This window comes from Balaenoptera acutorostrata, chromosome 17 (assembly GCF_949987535.1).
Source record: "Balaenoptera acutorostrata chromosome 17, mBalAcu1.1, whole genome shotgun sequence".
Taxonomy (NCBI): domain Eukaryota; kingdom Metazoa; phylum Chordata; class Mammalia; order Artiodactyla; family Balaenopteridae; genus Balaenoptera; species Balaenoptera acutorostrata.
In genome coordinates this window covers 3,231,140-3,253,715 of record NC_080080.1, presented here as the reverse complement: position 1 = coordinate 3,253,715, position 22,576 = coordinate 3,231,140, and the positions used below count along the sequence as shown (strand labels likewise).

Sequence of the window (22,576 nt, the reverse complement as noted above, 5' to 3'; positions counted from 1 at the left end):
TCTGGAAGTTTCTCAGTCTTTGTCTTTCATGACTTTAATATGTTGGAAGAATACAGTTCAGTTATTTTGTAGAACGTTCCTCATTCTGAGTTTGTCTAATGCTTTCTCATGATTAGATTCAGGTTATGTGTTTTTTGCAAAACAGGCCACAGAAGTGATGTGAGTCCTTAGTGTATCATCTCAGGAGGCACATGAGGTTGGTTTGTCTGGTTTGTGATGTTAACTTTGATCCCTTGGTTAATGTGCAGTCTGCCAAGTTTCTCCGCTATAAAGTGACTATTTTTTCCCATTGTAATTAATAAGTAACTTGTGGATCTTTTGAAGATACTTTGAAATTGCATAAATAACCTATTCTTCATCAAACTTTCACCAGTGAATTTAACATCCACAGATATCTCAAGAATGATTACCTAACAGCCTAGTCACGATTGTAACTTACTATTTACTACATTTCAAACAATGCACTGCAAGAGGTTTCCTGTTTCACGGAGTATAATCAGAAGCACGAGGTTAATTTGCCATCCAGATTATTCTTTTCCCTGCCAGCGTCCACCTCAGTGCCTGCCATGTATTAGCAATAAATTTTTAGAATTAACAAAGGAAAAACATCCCCAAACACAGACACACACACACACACACACACACACACACAAACACCCCAAGAAACAAAGACTGAAAAATTATGAGTTCTCACCAATGCATTGTGGCCACTTGTAGAGCCAGAAACTTGTAAATATAAGTTATAATATATCCAATTTATTAAAATTGGATCTTACATTTCAAATTTAAGTTTAAATGGGAAAAAAAATTCAAAATGGAAAAGAAAAATCCTGAGAAGGGTAACATATGGGTAGCTGCAATCCCACGTGTGACCACCAGATGCCGGAACAAGCTAAGTAGCTACTATGAGAAAACAAACATCCGTGTCTGGTCTGAATTAGGATGGCCTCAACAATTCTCACCAAGACCTGGGATTTTGTCACTTTGTCAGGTGAGCCTGGGTCAGTCAGTTCTGGGCAAATTCAGAGTAGACTGATGTTAGAAAGGAATTCACAAAAGAGATTTAGCTAAATTGGCAGTGACTTAATTCTTGAGAATTCAATTTATGTATATGACACTACATTATATGCCTTATATGTTACATATAAAGTAATAAATAATCCAATTGGAAATATATGTTATATATTACATATCAAGTTATTACAGTTCAAGTTATGTTATTCTTTATGACTTTTGTGTGTCAAATATTACAGCATTAAAGCTAATTTTTAAAAGGAAAGACTGAGACTAAATCTCTGCTATCTGCCAACTCGATACAGGATTTATCTGAATTATTCAAATAATATAGATCAAATTATTCAAATGACATTGATTAAGTGGAAGGGTTTTTTTTAAACCTCAATTATCCATACTTTTGCCATTTCTGTCCTTCTTTCTCTAAAGCAGAGAAAGAGGATTCAGATCACCTGAAGAAACAAAGTATCAAGAGAATGGTGGTTACTAGGTACTGGCAGGTAGGAGAAAAGGGGAGATTTGGCCAGGGTATAAACTTGCAGTTAGAAGATGAATAACTGGGGATCTAGTGCACAGCATTGTGATTATAGTTAACAATACTGTATTATATAGTTCAAAGTTCCTAAGAGACTAGATCTTAAATGTACTCACCACCAAAAAGACATGAAATTGTGTGAAATGATGAAGGTGTTATCTAACACTGAAGAGGTTATCATATTTTGACATAGAAATGTATCTAATCAACTGGTTGTACACCTTAAACTTATACAATGTTATATGTCAATTATACCTCAATTTAAAAAAAAGAGGATTTGGGTCAAACTGAATCAATGGTAATGGGACAAATCTAAATCATGCACCACCTGATAGGATGCAATCAATAGAACAAAGTACCACTTCTGTGATATTCCTGCCAAAGATGCATGACCTGGATTTAACTGTGAAGAAACAAGAGAGAAACCAAAATTAGGGACATGCTACAACATAACTGGCCTGCAATCTTCAAAAGCACATGTCCAGTTCATGCAAGTCACAGAAAGACTGTGGAACTGTTCCAAATTAAAGAATATTGATGAGACAGGACAACTAAAGGTCATGCGTGACTCTGGACTTGATCATTTTGCTTAAAAAAAAAAAAAATTGGAACAGCTGTGAAAGCTGAATGGCGCCTGAGGATCAGGTGGTAATAATGTACCGATGTTAATTTCCCACTTTGGATGGCTGCCTTGTGGGGCTACAAGGGAAGGTCCTCGTTTGTGGAAAATCCACACTCAGCTAGGGGTGTTGGGGCAGCCACTTACGCTAAAGCAGTTAAGGAAGATAAAGTATTTGTACTGTACTTGAAAATTGTTTGCAGTTGTTTAAATATCATCAAAAAGAGAATTCCAGAAGAAGTCCAAAAGAAGTCAAAGCAGTTAAAAACACATCACGATTTCCTGGCCTGACTCAAAGGTACTGAATGAGAACACTGGAGGTGTGGCCTTGAAATGTGTTTGTGAAAACACAGCCAGGTTTGGAAAGCAGCTACTCCCGTGGCCCGGGAATAGCCTGTATGTGCAGACCCATTTCCTTTCAACCGTTCATCCAGACAGTCACTGGGGCAGCTCATAAAAAAACTGTTCCATACAAGTTGACTGGTTAAAATCAGCCTCCACCCATCTCTGACCTGTTTGTTTTCCATTCCTGACATTAAACTGGAGACTCTCTCCCGGTTTTTTTTTGCCTTTTTGTTTAATTTATTTTTGACTGCATCGTGTCTTTGTTGCTGCATGCGGGCTCTCTCTAGTTGCGGCGAGCGGCGACGGGGGGGTGGGGGGGAGATACTCTTCGTTGCAGTGAGCGGGCCTCTCACTGCAGTGGCCTCTCCCGTTGCAGAGCGAAGGCCCCAGGTGTGCGGGCTTCAGCAGTTGCGGCACACAGGCTCAGCAGCTGTGGCTCGCGGGCTCTAGAGTGCAAGCTCAGCAGTTGTGGCACACAGGCCCAGCCACTCCACGGCATGTGGGATCTTCCCAGACCAGGGCCCAAAGCCATATCCCCTGCATTGCCAGGTGGATTCTCAACCACTGTGCCACCAGGGAAGCCCTGTTTTGTTTTTTTATTAATTAAGTAATTTATTTATTTTTAGCTGGGTTGGGTCTTTGTTGCTGTATACGGGCTTTCTCTAGTTGCGGCGAGCGGGGGCTACTCTTCGTTGCGGTGCGCGGTCTTCTCATTGCGGTGGCTTTTCTTATTGTGGAGCATGGGCTATAGGCGCAGGCTTCAGTAATTGTGGCACACGGGCTCAGTAGTTGTGGTGCATGGGCTTAGTTGCTCCGCAGCATGTGGGATCTTCCCGGACCAGGGCTTGAACCCGTGTCCCCTGCATTGGCAGACGGATTCTTAACCACTGCGCCACCAGGGAAGTCCCTCTCTCCCATTAAAAAAAGGACTACCTTTAACAAGAAAAGTAAGGACTTCTTGAAAAGTGTTCATTTCAGTGCACTTCCCAAATCAGCTCTGGGGCACCTGGCCTCCATTTGGTATCTGTCAGGAAAGCAGGACTTCTGGGAGCCTCAGCCTGGTCCAGGGCCACACTCTCAGTATTTTACGGTCCCCTTTGCTCTGACTATTAAGACACAGCCCCAGGTTACAGAAGCTGTGGTCCGTGGTGGGGGCCCTGCAGGGGGCCTCCTCTCCCCCCTCATGACCCACAGGTAACCTGACGGAGCTCTGCTCTGCTCAGCACAAGGACTGCTGCCTGTTTTCTTTTCTGCCTGGATCCAACACTGCTCCAGCTTCCCCTAGACTTTATGCACCCACACAACCCCCAAAAGACACTTTGGGAAGTCCTGGGAAGGCCACCTTCAATAGGACCATCCAGAGGCTTCAAAGATTGCTTCCTATGGTTGCATGCCACTCTGAACATACTAAAAGCCAATGCATGGTGCTCTTCAAATGGGTGAGATGTGTGCCATGTGACTTACAGCTCAATAAAGTTGTTGAAAAGAAACTGCTCCCTGCCTGCCAGTGCAGCCTCACCCTCTGCGATCCCACCCTCATGCCGTGGTTCAGCCTAGCTGCCCTGCTACCGTTTTCTGAACATCACTCTTCCCGTGCCTCTGAGTTTTGCAGATACTCTGCTCTTTCTCTCCCCTACCATGCCCATCTGGCAAATATCTACTTGCTTTTCAAATCTTAATTTCATCTTCTGCGAAGCCACCCTGACTCCCCAAGCAGAGGAAGTTCCTTTGTCCTCGGGGCTTCCTCAACCCCCTCTGCATCTCTCTGTCCTGAGACTTTCTACCACATTCTCGTATCTGACCCACTCACGGTTCTATGAGTTTCAACTCCAACACAGGGACGAGGACGGGGTAAGGACTTCAATGGAAGGCTGTTATATGAGTAAAAAGAGAAATGATAATGGAATATGGGCCTCAGCCCAGGAAAGCAAGCTTGGATCAGAACCCTGGGCTGGCAAGGATACCATAACGGGGCTTCCCTGGTGGCGCAGTGGTTAAGAATCCGCCTGCCAATGCAGGGGACACAAGTTCGAGCCCTGGTCCGGGAAGATCCCACATGCCACGGAGCAACTAAGCCCGCGCGCCACAACTACTGAGCCTGCTCTCTGGAGCTTGCGAGCCATAAGTACTGAAGCCCATGCACCTAGAGCCCGTGCTCTGCAATAAGAGAAGCCACCACAATGAGAAGCCCGCTTGCCGCAACTAGAGAAACCCCGTGCACAGCAACGAAGACCCAACTCAGCCAAAAATAAATAAATAAATTTAAAAAAAAAAAAGGATAACATAACGATCCCAGGGGCCTCAAGGGAATAAGTAGCATGCTACAAAGGAGGCAGTCTTTAATGTAAAGCTCACCTCCTTTATTGCATTGTCCTAATAATAGCTACCATTTATTGAGCACTTAAAGTATGACAGACACTATTCTAAGAACTATACGTACTGTCTCATTGCTTTAAGGAACTCATTTTCCCCACCGAAAGTCCCAATGTCCACACGTAGTCTTTCCTAAAACTGATCCACCTTAGACTCCGTATGCAGTGAAGCACAGAACCTCCTTTCCCACCTAAGGGAGAGTCTGTGAGAGCCAAGAGAGAAACTGCAGATAATATCAAAAGTGGAGATATTAATTTCACCCGCACAACAAATTTCACGGCAAAGCCCCATGCCTTATCTATGTATCTACCTTAAAATTATGTAAAAGTATAATTTTGAAAAGATGAAAAACAAATGTAGGGAGAAGAACAGCATCCAGATTGACTCTCCCACTGTGAACAACTAGAAACCTGGGAGGAAAAAGAAAACGGTTTTCAGACATTGGACAACAGCCAGCTCAGGACTGTGTCCTGACAGAAGAGAAACAAATGAGGTCAGCTCTGTGACCACTTGAGCTTTGTGTCGGGAGTCCAGGTCTGATCCATGGCAGAGAGAAGTCACTCAAAGACCAGCAGTGTCACTGAGTTGAGCGGACGGGGAATGGAAAGGAGAGAGCCAGGGGCAGCCGACCCACAAAGCTGTGTGTGAGCTCCTGGGCTCCCCACCCACATGTGCACGTGGAAAGGAGGGGAAAAAAATCTTCCTCTACCCACGTTAGGTTCTCCGGCTGGGGCCCTCTACATAACAAAAGACGGAGTAAGGAGAGAAACATTGCTAGTGGGAAAGTCACATGGGATAAACACTTTGGAATAAGGTTTGGCAGTTTCCACTCCACACACATCCATGCACTATACGACCCAGCAATTCCCTCTGAGGAAGAGGAACAGAACTGTATGTCCATGAATGTTCACAGCGCTTCATTCGTAACTGTCACAAAGAGGCAATAACCCTTTTTCCATCAGCAGAGAGATGGGAATACTAGAGAGCACTGAACAGGGACCCGCTCTGACACCCTCCTAGAAGTGCTGGTAAAGGAAAGTCTGGCACAGAAGAGTAAGTGGCTTCATCTCTATGAGGCTCTAGAAAAGGCAAATCTAATCAAGTGTTGCCTGGGGCCCAGACGGGAGCTGACTCGGAAGGGGCACCGAGACTCTTTGGGTTGATGGTGGTCGACGGTGGTTGGGTTGATACTCTGACTGTGGCAGTGGTTTCACAGGTATATACATTTAGCAAACCTCACTGAATTCTACTTCTAAAATGGTCAGTTAGTGTATGCAATAATGTATTCAATAAAATTGATAACAAATATATAAAATGAACCCGTATCAAACTTAACTCCTTAATGAAGGAAACAGCAGGCTAATAAAGCTGTTTCCAAAAAAAAAAGCTATGAGAGAGAGAAGCAAATATATTATTCCCTGAAAGAAATAATATAAGAATAAGACTGTAAAATGAATACAAAATAAAGCTATGAGTCTTGGAATGTAATCTTCTCATTTGCATCTCTCTAGAATAATATTCATTTGCTTTGCTATAGCTCAAGAATCCTGCATCATAATCAGTTTTCTAGAATATAATGCCTAACCTTATAAAAGCCCCAGATTACACCACCAGACTAACCCTGCAAAACACTCAGCAGGACACAGTAATCTCTCTGCCTCATATCTAAAATTTGGGCAATTTTTCCTTACAATTAGAATCCTCGACATGTGTAAAAAGCATGCTGGGAAAAAACAATCTTCTACGAAGCTCTTCCTCCGTTTTTACTCTTCTCAGCAATGAGAAAGGGTTTGTGAGTATTTTCACTTTCCTGCAGCTCAGTCTGTAACTCAGTTGCATATTTTATATGATTTCAATGAGGGAGGAAGAGATCAAAAGTTTCCTTTTGAAAAAAAAAAAGATTTCCTTTTGCTTTTGACAAATCAATGTTACATTTGGACATACATACTTTTACCTTACAAAAATTTTCAAGACCATTATTCAGACTCATAAGATGATTATTTTCATTAACATTTCCCAAAATATCATTGGCTATTGTAAATGTATACTAATTTTTTTACCTTGGCAAAGGTGAACTGGAATTAACAATACTTCCATTTTCCCAGCCTCTTCTGAGCATGTTGGGTTAAACGAGGTGCCTCTAAGCAAAAGAGTAAAAAGTATATTTAAGCCTCATGTGCTAATTCTTGGTATTACTGCCCTGAATTTTGAACTTTTAGCGTACTGCCCAGAAATTAAGAACATGAATGATTCTAACAACTTGGTAACAAATCATTTTGCAAATTGTTTCAGTTACTTTCTTTCAGCAAAATCAAAGGAAGACCTGCTGAGTTGTTAGTTGAAAATTACTCAAAATGATTTTTGATCTTATATCGCCATCTGATTTTTGCTATAAAGGTTTGGAGAATTGAGAGACACTGATATAACATAATTTTCTCTATTCCCATCTACATTAAAGTGAACAAGAGTCTCAGCACTTACACACAAAAGCTAAAACTCGGGATACGTTTGGTGCATAATCTCTCCCATTCAAGCAAACAATAAATATCAATATTTGTAGGTCCATAAAATAACTTAAAAATATTTATTTCTTTTTTTTTTTTTTTTCTTTTTTTTTTTTTCTTTTTTTTTTTTTTAATGAGGATCTTGAATCAGATGCGTATGTTTGATTGATTGATTGATTTTGGCTGTGTTGGGTCTTCGTTTCTGTGCGAGGGCTTTCTCCAGTTGTGGCAAGCGGGGGCCACTCTTCATCGCGCTGCGCGGGCCTCTCTCGTTGCGGAGCACAGGCTCCAGACGCGCAGGCTCAGCAGTTGTGGCTCACGGGCCCAGCCGCTCTGCGGCATGTGGGATCTTCCCAGGCCAGGGCTCGAACCCGTGTCCCCTGCATTAGCAGGCAGATTCTCAACCACTGCGCCACCAGGGAAGCCCAAAATATTTATTTCAATAAGAGATATATTTCCAATAAAATTTACCTTTATATTAATTTAATAATTATCAAAATAGATAATATATTTATGATGTTTTAGTCAGTTGTGTGGCTCAGAGACGTGTGGCCACTGGGAAGGCCCGGTCTCCCAAGGGAGGCTGTCTACCCTCAAAGCAGCCCCCATGTCAGGCTGCAAGGGTGGTCACCCCTGCTGTAAGCCAGGCCACGCTGCTGCTTTGTGGTCTGCCAGGGTTTGTGCAGGAGGGCTGGAGCTCCAGGGACCAGACGCCTCGAGCATTTCTCCTGGCTGGAGATTCTAACTAGGGTCAAACTCCCAGCCCCTCCATCGCCAGGCTGATGCAGTTTTTTTAAAAAAACACCAGCTTTTTGCAGAACTTTGCTACATTATCAGATTTGGATGCCAGCCCCTGAGAGCTCTCGTAAGTACTGCTCCTCCTTCCAACTGAGGTTGGTGATGTCAGCCCTGGGAACAGCGTGTACTAGAAATAAATTGCCTTTTAGAGGGACATGTCTGAGCCAGAGCAGTCAGGAAAAAGTGGGTCAGCATTTGGTTTGTTTTTTTTTTTTTCTTTTTCAACAAGTACACTCATATCCAGAGCTTTATTTTGGGCACAAAGCCAAGTGAACTTGGCCTTTGCAGGGCTCTACCGTCCTGCCTGCCTTCCAGCTGGAGACCACAGAAAGTGATCCTGCACGTTGATGCAGGAGAACAGGGCTGGGGGCCCCACGCTTGTGGATCAACTCAAGGCCGAGATGAGGACCAACGCTCACTCCAGTGGAGAGGGAGTTTGAGGAGAGTATCATTTTCCGTCGCTGCCATAACGAATTACTACAAGTTTACAGGCTTAATACAAAGTTATTAGCTCACAGTTCACAGTAGTTGGAAGTCCAGTCCGTTTTCCCAGCTCATTTGAGTTGCTGGCAGGATTCAGTTCCTTGCGGTCGTAGGACTGAGGCCCCCATTTCCTTGCGGGCTGTCGGCCGGGACTGAAGTCTGGCTTCCAGAGGCTCCTTCCTCCATTGGCAAAGCCAGCAATGCCTGCTTGAGGCCCTCTCTTGTGCATCTCTCCTGCCTCTTCTTCTGTCCTCCAGGTTCTCCGACAGACTCTCTGTCTTCCTCTTCCTCTTCTAAGGGCTCAGTGTGATTATAATTGGCCCACCCGGATAATCCTGGATAATCTCTGCAACTCACTGCCGGTAACTCTATCATGGCTGCAGAGTCCCTTTTGTCGTGTCAAGTAGCGTATTCACAGGCAGATGTGAACGGGGACCACTGTTCCGCCCACCGCAGGAAGAAGCAGGCTCAGTGACAGGTTGACAGCCATCATCAGGGAGCTTGTTTGGACTGTCCCTGTTTTCTCCTGAGCCCTGCCCCGCCCTGTGCGCACACATTACCTCCAGGAGGCTGTGCTCGGAGGTCGGAAGCAGTGTGCCCAGGGTCCCAGAGCTGGTTAGAGGCAGAGCCCAGGGCTGTCGGGATTCAGGGACCAGAGGGGTCATGTCAGCCTACAGTCAGACAGTGAGGCCCGCACAACCCACCCCAGAGCCTGCAGTGGGCCGGGGTGTACGATTGGCCAACAACCTGTCCCTGTCACTGTCACCGCTGCCTGATGGCCAGCTCCCGCTCAGGCTCTGAATGTTCCAGGTCCTGACCTAGAACCAGGACACTTCAGGTGGGAACAGCAGGGGTTCTGGAGCCTCCACCAGCCTCCAGTGCTGGCTCTGCCACTACCCGCTGGGTGACTTCTACTCTCTATACAACGGAGCTGATGACACCACCGCCTCATAGAGCTGTCAGGAGGGCAAACGAGGGAAAGCAGAGCTTGTCAAGTAGTGGCGACTACGTACGGGTTAGCTGTTACTGTTATTTTTTCAGAGCTCAGAGTCAGCAAGAACTGTGCCTGAGTCCCAGCTTGCTCGCTAGCACGTGACTCGGGTGCGTGACCCCAGCTGTCTGAGCCTCCCTGCTTCATGTGTAAAATAGAGACAGTAACGCTGACCTCAGGGGCTGCCGTGGAGATTACATGCCTTAGGGCCTGAACAGGAGGGGCTCCTGCTACTGCCCAACCTTCTTCTCCCCACCTGCTAACAAGGCTGATTTTATCTCATCACTTGCACTTTGACTAAGTCACTCTCACCTCTGTGATCAACACAATAAGCAATTCCTGGGGATCCACTAAGTGCCGGGGCCTGTGTTGGGCTCTGCAAGGAGGCCTAATTAATCAGGCCCAGGCCTTGCCGCCCAGGAAGGGGGCAGAGGGACATTTAGTCACCTCTAATCCCTGGGGCCAGTGCTGTATCGGGGGCTTAGCAGAGGCTCACAGAGGGTGCAGAAAGGACAACCAAGGAGGCAGTGTTGGCCCTTGGTGGGTGAAGAGTGTGGGTGGGGGAGGAGCAACAGAGGAGAAGACACAGCAGCGTTAAAACACGGAGAACATGTTACTTCCTCCCAGCCACTGGGAGTGAGACTTGCTTCTCCGGTAGGAGAGACCCCTGATGGTGACGGGGTGCTCAGGACTTTCTGGAGGGATGCTCTCTGCTACAGAGAACAGAAAAGCCTAGGAACAGGCTTTCACGGTCAGGACCTCCACTACGTCACATTACAGAAGTCGGGTGCAGGCCAGTTATTTCAGGGGCTTCCCGTCTTTGTGCTTGGCTTCTCTTTGTGTGGCCAGTGTCCCTCATGGCTGCAAGACTGGTTGCAGCAGCTCCAGGCCTCACACCCTTATATATCAAACCCAGAGGCAGGAAAAAGGGATTGTTCTGTCTCAGACTTTTTTTTAAATGGAGATACGATTCGCATAATTACAATGTACCATTTTAAAGTGTACAGTTCAGTAGCATTTAGTACATAACCGTTTCTAAATGTACAATTCAGTGGCACTAAGTATATTCACACTGTTGTGCAACCATCACCAACGTCCATATCCAGAACTCTTTGCATCTTGCAATACTGAAGCTCTATACTCATTAAACACTAACTCCCCATTCCTCCTCCCCCTTGGCCCCTGGCAAACACCACTACTTGTGTCTATGATCTTGAGGACAGGCACACCTTTTTTTTTATTGTGCTTCTCTTTATTACACTTTGCAGATGTTGCATTTTTTACAAATTGAAGGTTTGGGGCAACCCTGCATAGAGCAAGTCTATTGGCACCATTTTTCCAACAGCATTTGCTTACTTTGTATCTTTGTGTCCCATTTTGGTAATTCTCGAAATATTTCAAACTTTTTCATTACTATATACGTTATGGCGATCTGTGATCAGTGATCTTTGGTGTTACTATCGTAATTGTTTTGGGGCACCACGAACCGCTCCCATAGAAGATGGTAAACTTAGTCGGTTGTTGAAATGACAACAAAGAATTTAGAATATGACATGAACTCAGTTGATAAAGCAGTGGCAGGGTTTGAGAGGACTGACTCCAATTTTGAAAGAAGTTCTGTGGGTAAAAAGCTATCAAGCAGCACTGCCTGCTACGGAGAAATCGTTTGTGAAAGAGTCAGTCAATGCAGTGAACTTCTCTGTTGTCTTATTTTAAGAGAATGTCATGGCCACCCCAGCCTTCAGCAACCACCACCATGATCAGTTGGCAGCCGTCAACGCCCAAGCAGGACCCTCCACCAGCAAAAAAAGATTATGACTTGCTGAAGGCTCGGATAATAGTTAGCACTTTTAGCAATAAAGCATTTCTAAATTAAGATAGATACCTTTTGGAGATTAACCAAGATGGCGGAGTAGAAGGACGTGCTCTCACTCCCTCTTGCGAGAGCACCAGAATCACAACTGGCTGCTGGACAATCATTGACAGGAAGACCCTGGACTTCACCAAGGAGGATACCCCACGTCCAAGGACAGAGGAGAAGCCACAGTGAGACGGTAGGAGGGGCGCAATCAGAGTAAAATCAAATCCCATAACTGCTGGGTGGGTGACTCACAGACTGGCGAACACTTATACCACAGAAGTCCACCCACTGGAGTGAAGTTTCTGAGCCCCACGTCAGGCTTCCCAACCTGGGGGTCCGGCAAAGGGAGGAGGAATTCCTAGAGAATCAGACTTTGAAGTCTAGTGGGAATTGATTGCAGGACTGTGACAGGACTGGGGGAAACAGAGACCCCACTCTTGGAGGGCACACACAAAGTAATGTGTGCATCGGGACCCAGGGGAAGGAGCAGTGACCCTGGGGGAGACTGAACCAGACGTACTTGCTGGTGTTGGGGGGTCTCCTGCAGAGGCGAGTGGTGGCTCTGTTTCACCGTGGGGATAAGGACACTGGCAGCAGAGGTCCTGGGAAGTTCTCCTTGGCGTGAGCCCTCCCAGAGTCTGCCATTAACCCCACCAAAGAGCACCGGTAGGCTCCAGTGTTGGGTTGCCTCAGGCAAAACAACCAACAGGGAGGGAACCCAGCCCCACCCATCAACAGTCAAGTGGATTAAGGTTTTACTGAGCTCTGATCGCCACAGCAACAGGGAGGGAACCCAGCCCCACCCATCAACAGTCAAGTGGATTAAGGTTTTACTGAGCTCTGACCGCCACAGCAACAGTCAGCTCTACCCACCACCAGAGCCTCCCATCAAGCCTCTTAGATAGCCTCAACCACCAGAGGGCAGACAACAGAAGCAAGAAAAACTACAATCCTGCAGCCTGTGGACCAAAAACCACAGTTACAGAAAGAAAGAGAAGATGAAAAGGCAGAGGGCTATGTACCAGATGAAGGAACAAGAAAAAACCCCAGAAAAACAACTAAATGAAGTGGAGATAGGCAACCTTCCAGAAAAAGAATTCAGAATAATGATAGTGAAGATGATCCAGGACCTCGGAATAAGAATGGAGGCAAAGATTGAGAAGATGCAAGAAATGATTAACAAAGACCTAGAAGAATTAAAGAACAAACAAACAGAGATGACCAATACAATAACGGAAATGAAAACTACACTAGAAGGAATCAATAGCAGAATAACTGAGGCAGAAGAACGGATAAGTGACCTGGAAGACAGAATGGTGGAATTCACTGCTGCGGAACAGACTAAAGAAAAAAGAATGAAAAGAAATGAAGACAGCATAAGAGACCTCTGGGACAACATTAAACGCAACAACATTCGCATTATAGGGGTCCCAGAAGGAGAAGAGAGAGAGAAAGGACCAGAGAAAATATTTGAAGAGATTATAGTCGAAAACTTCCCTAACATGGGAAAGGAAATAGCCACCCAAGTCCAGGAAGCGCAGAGAGTCCCATACAGAATAAACCCAAGGAGAAACACGCCGAGACACATAGTAATCAAAGTGGCAAAAATTAAAGACAAAGAAAAATTACTGAAAGCAGCAAGGGAAAAACGACAAATAACATACAAGGGAACTCCCATAAGGTTAACAGCTGATTTCTCAGCAGAAACTCTGCAAGCCAGAAGGGAGTGGCATGAAATACTTAAAGTGATGAAAGGGAAGAACCTACAACCAAGATTACTCTACCCAGCAAGGATCTCATTTAGATTTGATGGAGAAATCAAAAGCTTTACAGACAAGCAAAAGCTAAGAGAATTCAGCACCACCAAACCAGCTCTACAACAAATGCTAAAGGAACTTCTCTAAGTGGGAAACACAAGAGAAGAAAAGGACCTACAAAAACAAACCCAAGACAATTAAGAAAATGGTCATAGGAACATACATATCGATAATTACCTTAAACGTGAATGGATTAAATGCCCCAACCAAAAGACATAGACTGGCTGAATGGATACAAAAACAAGACCCATATATATGCTGTCTACAAGAGACCCACTTCAGACCTAGGGACACATACAGACTGAAAGTGAGGGGATGGAAAAAGATATTCCATGCAAATGGAAATCAAAAGAAAGCTGGAGTAGCTATACTCATATCAGATAAAATAGACTTTAAAATAAAGAATGTTACAAGAGACAAGGAAGGACACTACATAATGATCCAGGGATCAATCCAAGAAGAAGATATAACAATTATAAATATATATGCACCCAACATAGGAGCACCTCAATACATAAGGCAACTGCTAACAGCTATAAAAGAGGAAATCGACAGTAACACAATAATAGTGGGGGACTTTAACACCTCACTTACACCAATGGACAGATCATCCAAAATGAAAATAAATAAGGAAACAGAAGCTTTAAATGACACAATAGACCAGATAGATTTAATTGATATATATAGGACATTCCATCCAAAAACGGCAGATTACACGTTCTTCTCAAGTGCGCACGGAACATTCTCCAGGATAGATCACATCTTGGGTCACAAATCAAGCCTCAGTAAATTTAAGAAAATTGAAATCATATCAAGCATCTTTTCTGACCACAACGCTATGAGATTAGAAATGAATTACAGGGAAAAAAACGTAAAAAAGACAAACACATGGAGGCTAAACAATACGTTATTAAATAACCAAGAGATCACTGAAGAAATCAAACAGGAAATAAAAAAATACCTAGAGACAAATGACAATGAAAACACGACGACCCAAAACCTATGGGATGCAGCAAAAGCGGTTCTAAGAGGGAAGTTTATAGCTATACAAGCCTACCTAAAGAAACAAGAAAAATCTCAAGTAAACAAGCTAACATTACACCTAAAGAAACTAGAGAAAGAAGAACAAACAAAATCCAAAGTTAGCAGAAGGAAAGAAATCATAAAGATCAGAGCAGAAATAAATGAAATAGAAACAAAGAAAACAATAGCAAAGATCAATAAAACTAAAAGTTGGTTCTTTGAGAAGATAAACAAAATTGATAAGCCATTAGCCAGACTCATCAAGAAAAAGAGGGAGAGGACTCAAATCAATAAAATCAGAAATGAAAAAGGAGAAGTTACAACAGACACCGCAGAAATACAAAACATCCTAAGAGACTACTACAAGCAACTTTATGCCAATAAAATGGACAACCTGGAAGAAATGGACAAATTCTTAGAAAGGTATAACCTTCCAAGACTGAATCAGGAAGAAACAGAAAATATCAACAGACCAATCACAAGTAATGAAATTGAAACTGTGATTAAAAATCTTCCAACAAACAAAAGTCCAGGACCAGATGGCTTCACAGGTGAATTCTATCAAACATTTAGAGAAGAGCTAACACCCATCCTTCTCAAACTCTTCCAAAAAATTGCAGAGGAAGGAACTCTCCCAAACTCATTCTATGAGGCCACCATCACCCTGATACCAAAACCAGACAAAGACACTACAAAAAAAGAAAATTACAGACCAATATCACTGATGAATATAGATGCAAAAATCCTCAACAAAATACTAGCAAACAGAATCCAACAACACATTAAAAGGATCATACACCACGATCAAGTGGGATTTATCCCAGGGATGCAAGGATTCTTCAATATACGCAAATCAATCAATGTGATACACCATATTAACAAATTGAAGAAGAAAAACCATATGATCATCTCAATAGATGCAGAAAAAGCTTTTGACAAAATTCAACACCCATTTCTGATAAAAACTCTCCAGAAAGTGGGCATAGAGGGAACCTACCTCAACATAATAAAGGCCATATATGACAAACCCACAGCAAACATCATTCTCAATGGTGAAAAACTGAAAGCATTTCCTCTAAGATCAGGAACGAGACAAGGATGTCCACTCTCACCACTATTATTCAACATAGTTCTGGAAGTCCTAGCCACGGCAATCAGAGAAGAAAAAGAAATAAAAGGAATACAAATTGGAAAAGAAGAAGTAAAACTGTCACTGTTTGCGGATGACATGATACTATACATAGAGAATCCTAAAACTGCCACCAGAAAACTGCTAGAGCTGATTAATGAATATGGTAAAGTTGCAGGTTACAAAATTAATGCACAGAAATCTCTTGCATTCCTATACACTAATGATGAAAAATCTGAAAGAGAAATTATGGAAACACTCCCATTTACCATTGCAACAAAAAGAATAAAATACCTAGGAATAAACCTACCTAGGGAGACAAAAGACCTGTATGCAGAAAACTATAAGACACTGATGAAAGAAATTAAAGATGATACCAACAGATGGAGAGATATACCATGTTCTTGGATTGGAAGAATCAACATTGTGAAAATGAGTATACTACCCAAAGCAATCTACAGATTCAATGCAATCCCTATCAAATTACCAATGGCATTTTTTACGGAGCTAGAACAAATCATCTTAAAATTTGTATGGAGACACAAAAGACCCCGAATAGCCAAAGCAGTCTTGAGGCAAAAAAATGGAGCTGGAGGAATCAGACTCCCTGACTTCAGGCTATACTACAAAGCTACAGTAATCAAGACAATATGGTACTGGCACAAAAACAGAAACATAGATCAATGGAACAAGATAGAAAGCCCAGAGATTAACCCACGCACCTATGGTCAACTAATCTATGACAAAGGAGGCAAAGATATACAATGGAGAAAAGACAGTCTCTTCAATAAGTGGTGCTGGGAAAACTGGACAGCCACATGTAAAAGAATGAAATTAGAATACTCCCTAACACCATACACAAAAATAAACTCAAAATGGATTAGAGACCTAAATATAAGACTGGCCACTATAAAACTCTTAGAGGAAAACACAGGAAGAACACTCTTTGACATAAATCACAGCAAGATCTTTTTCGATCCACCTCCTAGAGTAATGGAAATAAAAACAAAAATAAACAAGTGGGACCTAATGAAACTTCAAAGCTTTTGCACAGCAAAGGAAACCATAAACAAGACGAAAAGACAACCCTCAGAATGGGAGAAAATATTTGCAAATGAATCAACAGACAAAGGATTAATCTCCAAAATATATAAACAGCTCATTCAGCTCAATATCAAAGAAACAAACACCCCAATCCAAAAATGGGCAGAAGACCTAAATAGACATTTCTCCAAAGAAGACATACAGACAGCCACGAAGCACATGAAAAGATGCTCAACATCACTAATTATTAGAGAAATGCAAATCAAAACTACAATGAGGTATCACCTCACTCCTGTTAGAATGGGCATCATCAGAAAATCTACAAACAACAAATGCTGGAGAGGGTGTGGAGAAAAGGGAACCCTCTTGCACTGTTGGTGGGAATGTAAATTGATACAGCCACTATGGAGAACAATATGGAGGTTCCTTAAAAAACTAAAAATAGAATTACCATATGACCCAGCAATCCCACTACTGGGCATATACCCAGAGAAAACCGTAATTCAAAAAGACACGTGCACCCGAATGTTCATTGCAGCACTATTTACAATAGCCAGGTCATGGAAGCAACCTAAATGCCCATCAACAGACGAATGGATAAAGAAGTTGTGGTACATACATACAATGGAATATTACTCAGCCCTAAAAAGGAACGAAATTGAGTCATTTGTTGAGAAGTGGATGGATCTAGAGACTGTCATACAGAGTGAAGTAAGTCAGAAAGAGAAAAACAAATATCGTATATTAATGCATGTATGTGGAACCTAGAAAAATGGTACAGATGAGCCAGTTTGCAGGGCAGAAGTTGAGACACAGATGTAGAGAATGGACATATGGACACCAAGCGGGGAAAACTGCGATGAGGTGGGGATGGTGGTGTGCTGATTTGGGCGATTGGGATTGACATGTATACACTGAAGTGTATAAAACTGATGCCTAATAAGAACCTGCAGTATAAAAAAACAAACAAAACAACTAATACTAAACTTTCATTGGGTTATTTGTATGGAAATATATTAATATAAATGTTTCAGACATTACATGAAATTTCTAAAAATCTTATATTTGTATTTGTATGGAAATATGTATGGAAATATGTTAATATAAATGTTTCAGACATTACATGAAATTTCTAAAAATCTTATATTTGTAGTTGTATGGAAATATGTATGGAAATATGTTAATATAAATGTTTCAGACATTACATGAAATTTCTAAAAATCTTATATTTGTATTTGTATGGAAATATGTATGGAAATATGTTAATATAAATGTTTCAGACATTACATGAAATTTCTAAAAATCTTATATGTTCTGGTATAATGTTATAAGTAATAATCCTAGTTATTACTTTAAAATGTATATCTCAGAAATAACTAATTTTCTTGTCAACTGCGTTATTGTGAACTTTCATCAAATCTTTAACCATGGTCATTTTTAAGTCTTTTGTCATTTACAGACAGTTCTGGGTGTACTCTGATGATTTTGCAAATATGTTCCTATAAAAGGGTTTCATCTTCAAGAAATTCATGGAAAAGACTCTGACAAGTACAGGTTTCTGGTAACTGACTGTACTGCTGAACTGAATGAATAAGCATTTTCAGAACTCTAATGAAAAACTGATGAACTCATAAAAGTGCTAACAAAAGACCAAGATGAAAAAAAAGAAATTAATTACATGGGACTGAGTGAACTGATGAGGATGAGTATAATTTTTGTGACTTTCTGTCTGAATTAAAAAAAAAAAATCCCACAAGGACTCAGAGGAAAAGAATATACAAATCAATTTTCACTGCAAAGTAAAGGAGCTGTTACAGTGGAGGATTACTGGACTGAATGTCAATATTATGACATAGTATAAGTGTGTTTCATGTTTGGTAATTGCAATCATTGTTGCTTTTGTGGTGGTCATCCATGTACAATGCTTGGTGTCAGTCTATTTATCTCTTGTAAAAATAAAATACACTGTGTGTGTGTGGAAAAAAAAAAAAAAAGATAGATACCTTTTTTTTTTTACATAATGCTATTGCACACTCAATAGACTTTTACAGTACAGTGTAAACATAACGTTTACATGCACTGGGAAACCAAAAAGTTTGTGTGACTCGCTTTGTTGCCATATTTGCTTGATTGCAGTGGTCTACAGCTGAACCCACAGCATCTCTGTGGTCTGCCTCTAAGTTCTCCTTCCGCCTTTAAAGACCCTTGTGATTACATTGGGCACATGGATAACATAGGATAATCTCCCTACATTAGTGTCAGTTGATGAGCAACCCTAATTTAATCTGCAACTTTAATTGCCCTTTGCCACACAACCTGACATATTCACAGGTTCCTGGGATTAGGCTGGAGATACCTGTGGAGGCCATAATTCAGCCTACCACACAGTGTGAAGAAGAACTAGTAGACACGTAGCAGGCACATCCACTTATATCTGGAGGCCCCTCCAGGTACCTAGATAACCCTGCATCCTCCGGGAGCAGCAGGGGCTGCAGCCCTTCGAAGCCTGGGTCTGGGAGGATCTATGCTCTTATTTTTTCACTCCTGAAATAAATCTACTTTAGTCGATATCTTCAATATAGATTCAGGAGAGAACACTCAAAAAAGTGTTATTTCCACAGAAGATTCATAGCTAAGCCTGGGCCCTGTGTTCTTCTGTCTCACTGCTGAGGGTTTTTTCCGGCAAAAAAAGATGCAGAAAGAACAAGAAGACCCACCTAGTAGAAAGAACCCAGTCCTCGGAGTCAGCGAGCCCTGAATTTTTTAATGCGTCTTCTCATTAAAAGGCACAGAGTTCATTTCACGAAATGGGAGAAGATGGTTTCTGAAAGCAGCCCTGCTTGGATCAATTTAGTAATTCAAAGAAGGATGTTCTCAGGCACTGTGGCCCTGGCATTTTTCATTTGATTGTTGATTGAAAGAAAGAAGAAGAAAGGCTTATTTTTCTGATTTCTACTTGGGGCCCTTGAAATAAACACGCTCTGGATGAGCCTTAAATTCCTTCCCCCTGGGACACTGTGAATCACTCCCATTCTCTGAGTATTTACTAGGTACCTACCATGTGCCAGGCCCGGCACTGGGGAAACAAATGAGCAAGAAATGGTCCCTGTCTTCCAGAACTCAAGGGTGGCCTTGCATTTGTTAAATGCATCAGGAAAGAAATGGGGATGAGATTTTTTCAGGACATTTTTCCTTCCCTTAAACATGGGTATGACTTAGACCATGCTTATCTCCCTTCAGATTGAAAATATCCAGGGTGCCCTCCTGGGAGGGATTACAAGTGTTTTCTTTCAAATGTGACTTGGGCCAGGACAGCCAGGGGAGCCTGCTGAGAAGGGTGGATAAGAATTAAATACACCGAACAGCAAGGGCTGACATTTAAGCCATATTTTTAAATCTTAAAATGTATTGCAGGAAATCTAAAAATTAGAGAAAGAAGAAAAATATTCCATAATTGCACTTCTATAACACAACCACTGCTAGCAATTAAATGTATTTCCTTCTACTAGTCTAAGGAAGAGAGCAACCATTAAAAGGAGCAAGAGAAATACTCTAATATTAAGCAAAGAGGCAGGATGCTGAATTGGGCAAAGAGCAAGAAGGCAACACATGAAATATATCTGCAAGTGGTAAATGCTTGGGAGGGAATTTACACATGTGAAAATCATGGGGCTGGGATAGTGGAGGAATATGGAAAAAATGTTTTAATTCCCAAACTTTCGCAGTAGAGGTGTGGGCCTTACAGCTGCAGTTCAGATGAGACAAGGGAGTGTTCTGGGGGCCAAGTTTCACAGAGTAAAGCTTGTGAGTGAGTCAAAAAAAGATGCAGAAAGAACAAGACTCACCTAGTAGAAAGAATCCAGTCTTCGGAGTCAGCGAACCCTGAATTTGAAACTTAACTCCGCCTCTTCTGTGTTACGTGACTCCAGGCAAGCTGTAGGGCTGCTCTGAGCCTTTGTGTCACCATCTAGAAAGCAGGGCTAAGACAGCTGGTGAGAGAGAGAGGGGATCGTTGTTCTGGAGGTGACGCCGTGGTAGGTGGTACATCAACTGAGCACGAGTAAGTGCTGGGCACCTGGGGGATGGGGGTGGTTACACAACTGTCTCTCCACTAAGTATGTGTGATCCTCATTTTACAGGTGAGGACACAGAGGCAACGGAGTTAAGGAATGTGCCCAAGGAAGTGGCGGGACATGGCCAGCTGCAGGGTAGGCGAGTGGCTCCCGTTTGGCAGTGGAGGATGTCACCATCTCCCAGAAGGGCCCTGGAGTAGGGCTTGGCAACTTCACCACCAGACCACCACTGCTTCCTTTTGCTTTATAATACAGTTGACACTCATTATTGGTGGTAGTTTTTTAATTCACTGCTAACACTGAATTAGCAAATCCTGGGCCATTGCTCCTCTGGAACATACAGGGCTAGGCTCCTGCAAACCCCTGGTCACATTTTCATAACCACGGTACATAACTTTGTCTTATGTGTGTTTCAGTTTAAAGCCATTTTCTTTTTTTTTTAATTCACTGAACATATTTCATTTGTCTTTTAAAAACACTTATATTTTTAAAATTATTTATTTGTTTATTTGGTTGTGCTGGGTCTTAGCTGTGGCACGCAGGATCTTCATTGTGTTGTGCGGGATCTTTAGTTGCGGCACGTGGGATCTAGTTCCCTGACCAGGGATCAAGCCCGGGCCCCCTGCATTGGGAGCACAGAGTCTTAACCACTAGACCACCAGGGAAGTCCCTAAAAACATATTTTTTAAGCCATGATGCAAAATTACTAGAAGTTATATTACATGACTGTAAATGTGCAAATTTTTCTTTTTTAAAAAAAATTTTTAAACTATCATTTTTAAAATTAATTTATTTTTGGTTGCATTGGGTCTTCATTGCTGCGTGCGGGCTTTCTCTAGTTGCGGCGAGCGGGGTCTACTCTTTGTTGCGGTGCGCGGGCTTCTCGTTGCGGTGGCTTCTCTTGTTGCGGAGCATGGGGTCTAGGTGCGTGGGCTTCAGTAGTTGTGGCACGTGGGCTCAGTAGTTGTGGCTCGTGGTCTCTAGAGCGCAGGCTCAGTAGTTGTGGCGCACGGGCTTAGTTGCTCCGCGGCATGTGGGATCTTCCCGGACCAGGGCTCAAACCTGTGCTCCCTGAATTGGCAGGCGGATTCTTAACCACTGCCCCACCAGGGAAGCCCCACATTTTTCTTTTTTTTAATTATTATTTTTTTAAATTGAAGTATAGTTGGTTTACAAGGTTGTGTTAATTACTGCTGTACAGCAAAGTGATTCAGTTATACATATATATACATTCTTTTTTTAACATTCTTTTCTATTATGGTTTATCATAGGATATTGAATATAGTTTTCTGTGATATACAGTAGTAAAGACATTTTCTTTAATATGTCTTGTTGATTCCTTAATATTGAACTCACAAAGAAACTTGGGATAGCCATGGAAAATTATTTCCCCGAAGCTTTTTCTACCCCAAGTTTGCAGCTAATATGGTTATAATCACAGTGTGTGTATGACGTCATAGCCTGCTCGTTTAACAAAAGCATTTCTCATGCTGTTGCCAGTTATGTATAAAGATCATTTTCAAAATCTTTATGTAAAGTTTTTATTCCTGACATTAATAACTCCATTCTCTCCCCCCCTTTACAACCCTAGAAAGAAAATTCAGCCAGACTAATGACAAGAGATAGTGGAGGGCAGGGGACAAGTGTGCCTCATTCTGTGTGTATGCATCTCAGTTTTTTTTAAAAATAGATTTATTTATTTATTTACTTATTTTTGGCTGCACTGGGTCTTTGCTGCTGCATGCGGGCTCTCCCTAGTTGCGGCGAGCGGGGGCCACTCTTCGTTGTGGTGCATGGGCTTCTCATTGCGGTGCCTTCTCTTGTTGCGGAGCATGGGCTCTAAGCGTGCGTGGGCTTCAGTAGTTGTGGCACGCGGGCTCAGTAGTTGTGGCTCACGGGCTCTAGAGCGCAGGCTCAGTAGTTGTGGTGCGTGCGCTTAGTTGTTCCACGGCACATGGGATCTTCCC

The 22,576-nt window shown here is 42.5% G+C and overlaps 1 protein-coding gene across 6 annotated transcripts in view; it reads right to left on the bottom strand.

The window, feature by feature from the left end:
• Positions 1 to 22,576, bottom strand: part of TRAPPC9 (trafficking protein particle complex subunit 9) — a 560,212-nt gene that overhangs the window by 522,752 nt on the left and 14,884 nt on the right. For 2 of the 6 annotated variants that reach the window (XM_057531920.1, XM_057531921.1), the window contains 2 exons: positions 20,382 to 20,525; positions 6,947 to 7,026 (listed from right to left, as the gene is read on the bottom strand). The exons of 3 other annotated variants lie outside the window; for them this stretch is intronic. In XM_057531920.1, the coding sequence (XP_057387903.1) occupies positions 6,947 to 7,005 (59 nt within the window). In that variant the 5' untranslated portion in view covers positions 7,006 to 7,026; positions 20,382 to 20,525. The remainder of the gene's footprint in view (positions 1 to 6,946; positions 7,027 to 20,381; positions 20,526 to 22,576) is intronic. One more of the 6 variants, XM_057531922.1, reaches the window with a different exon arrangement.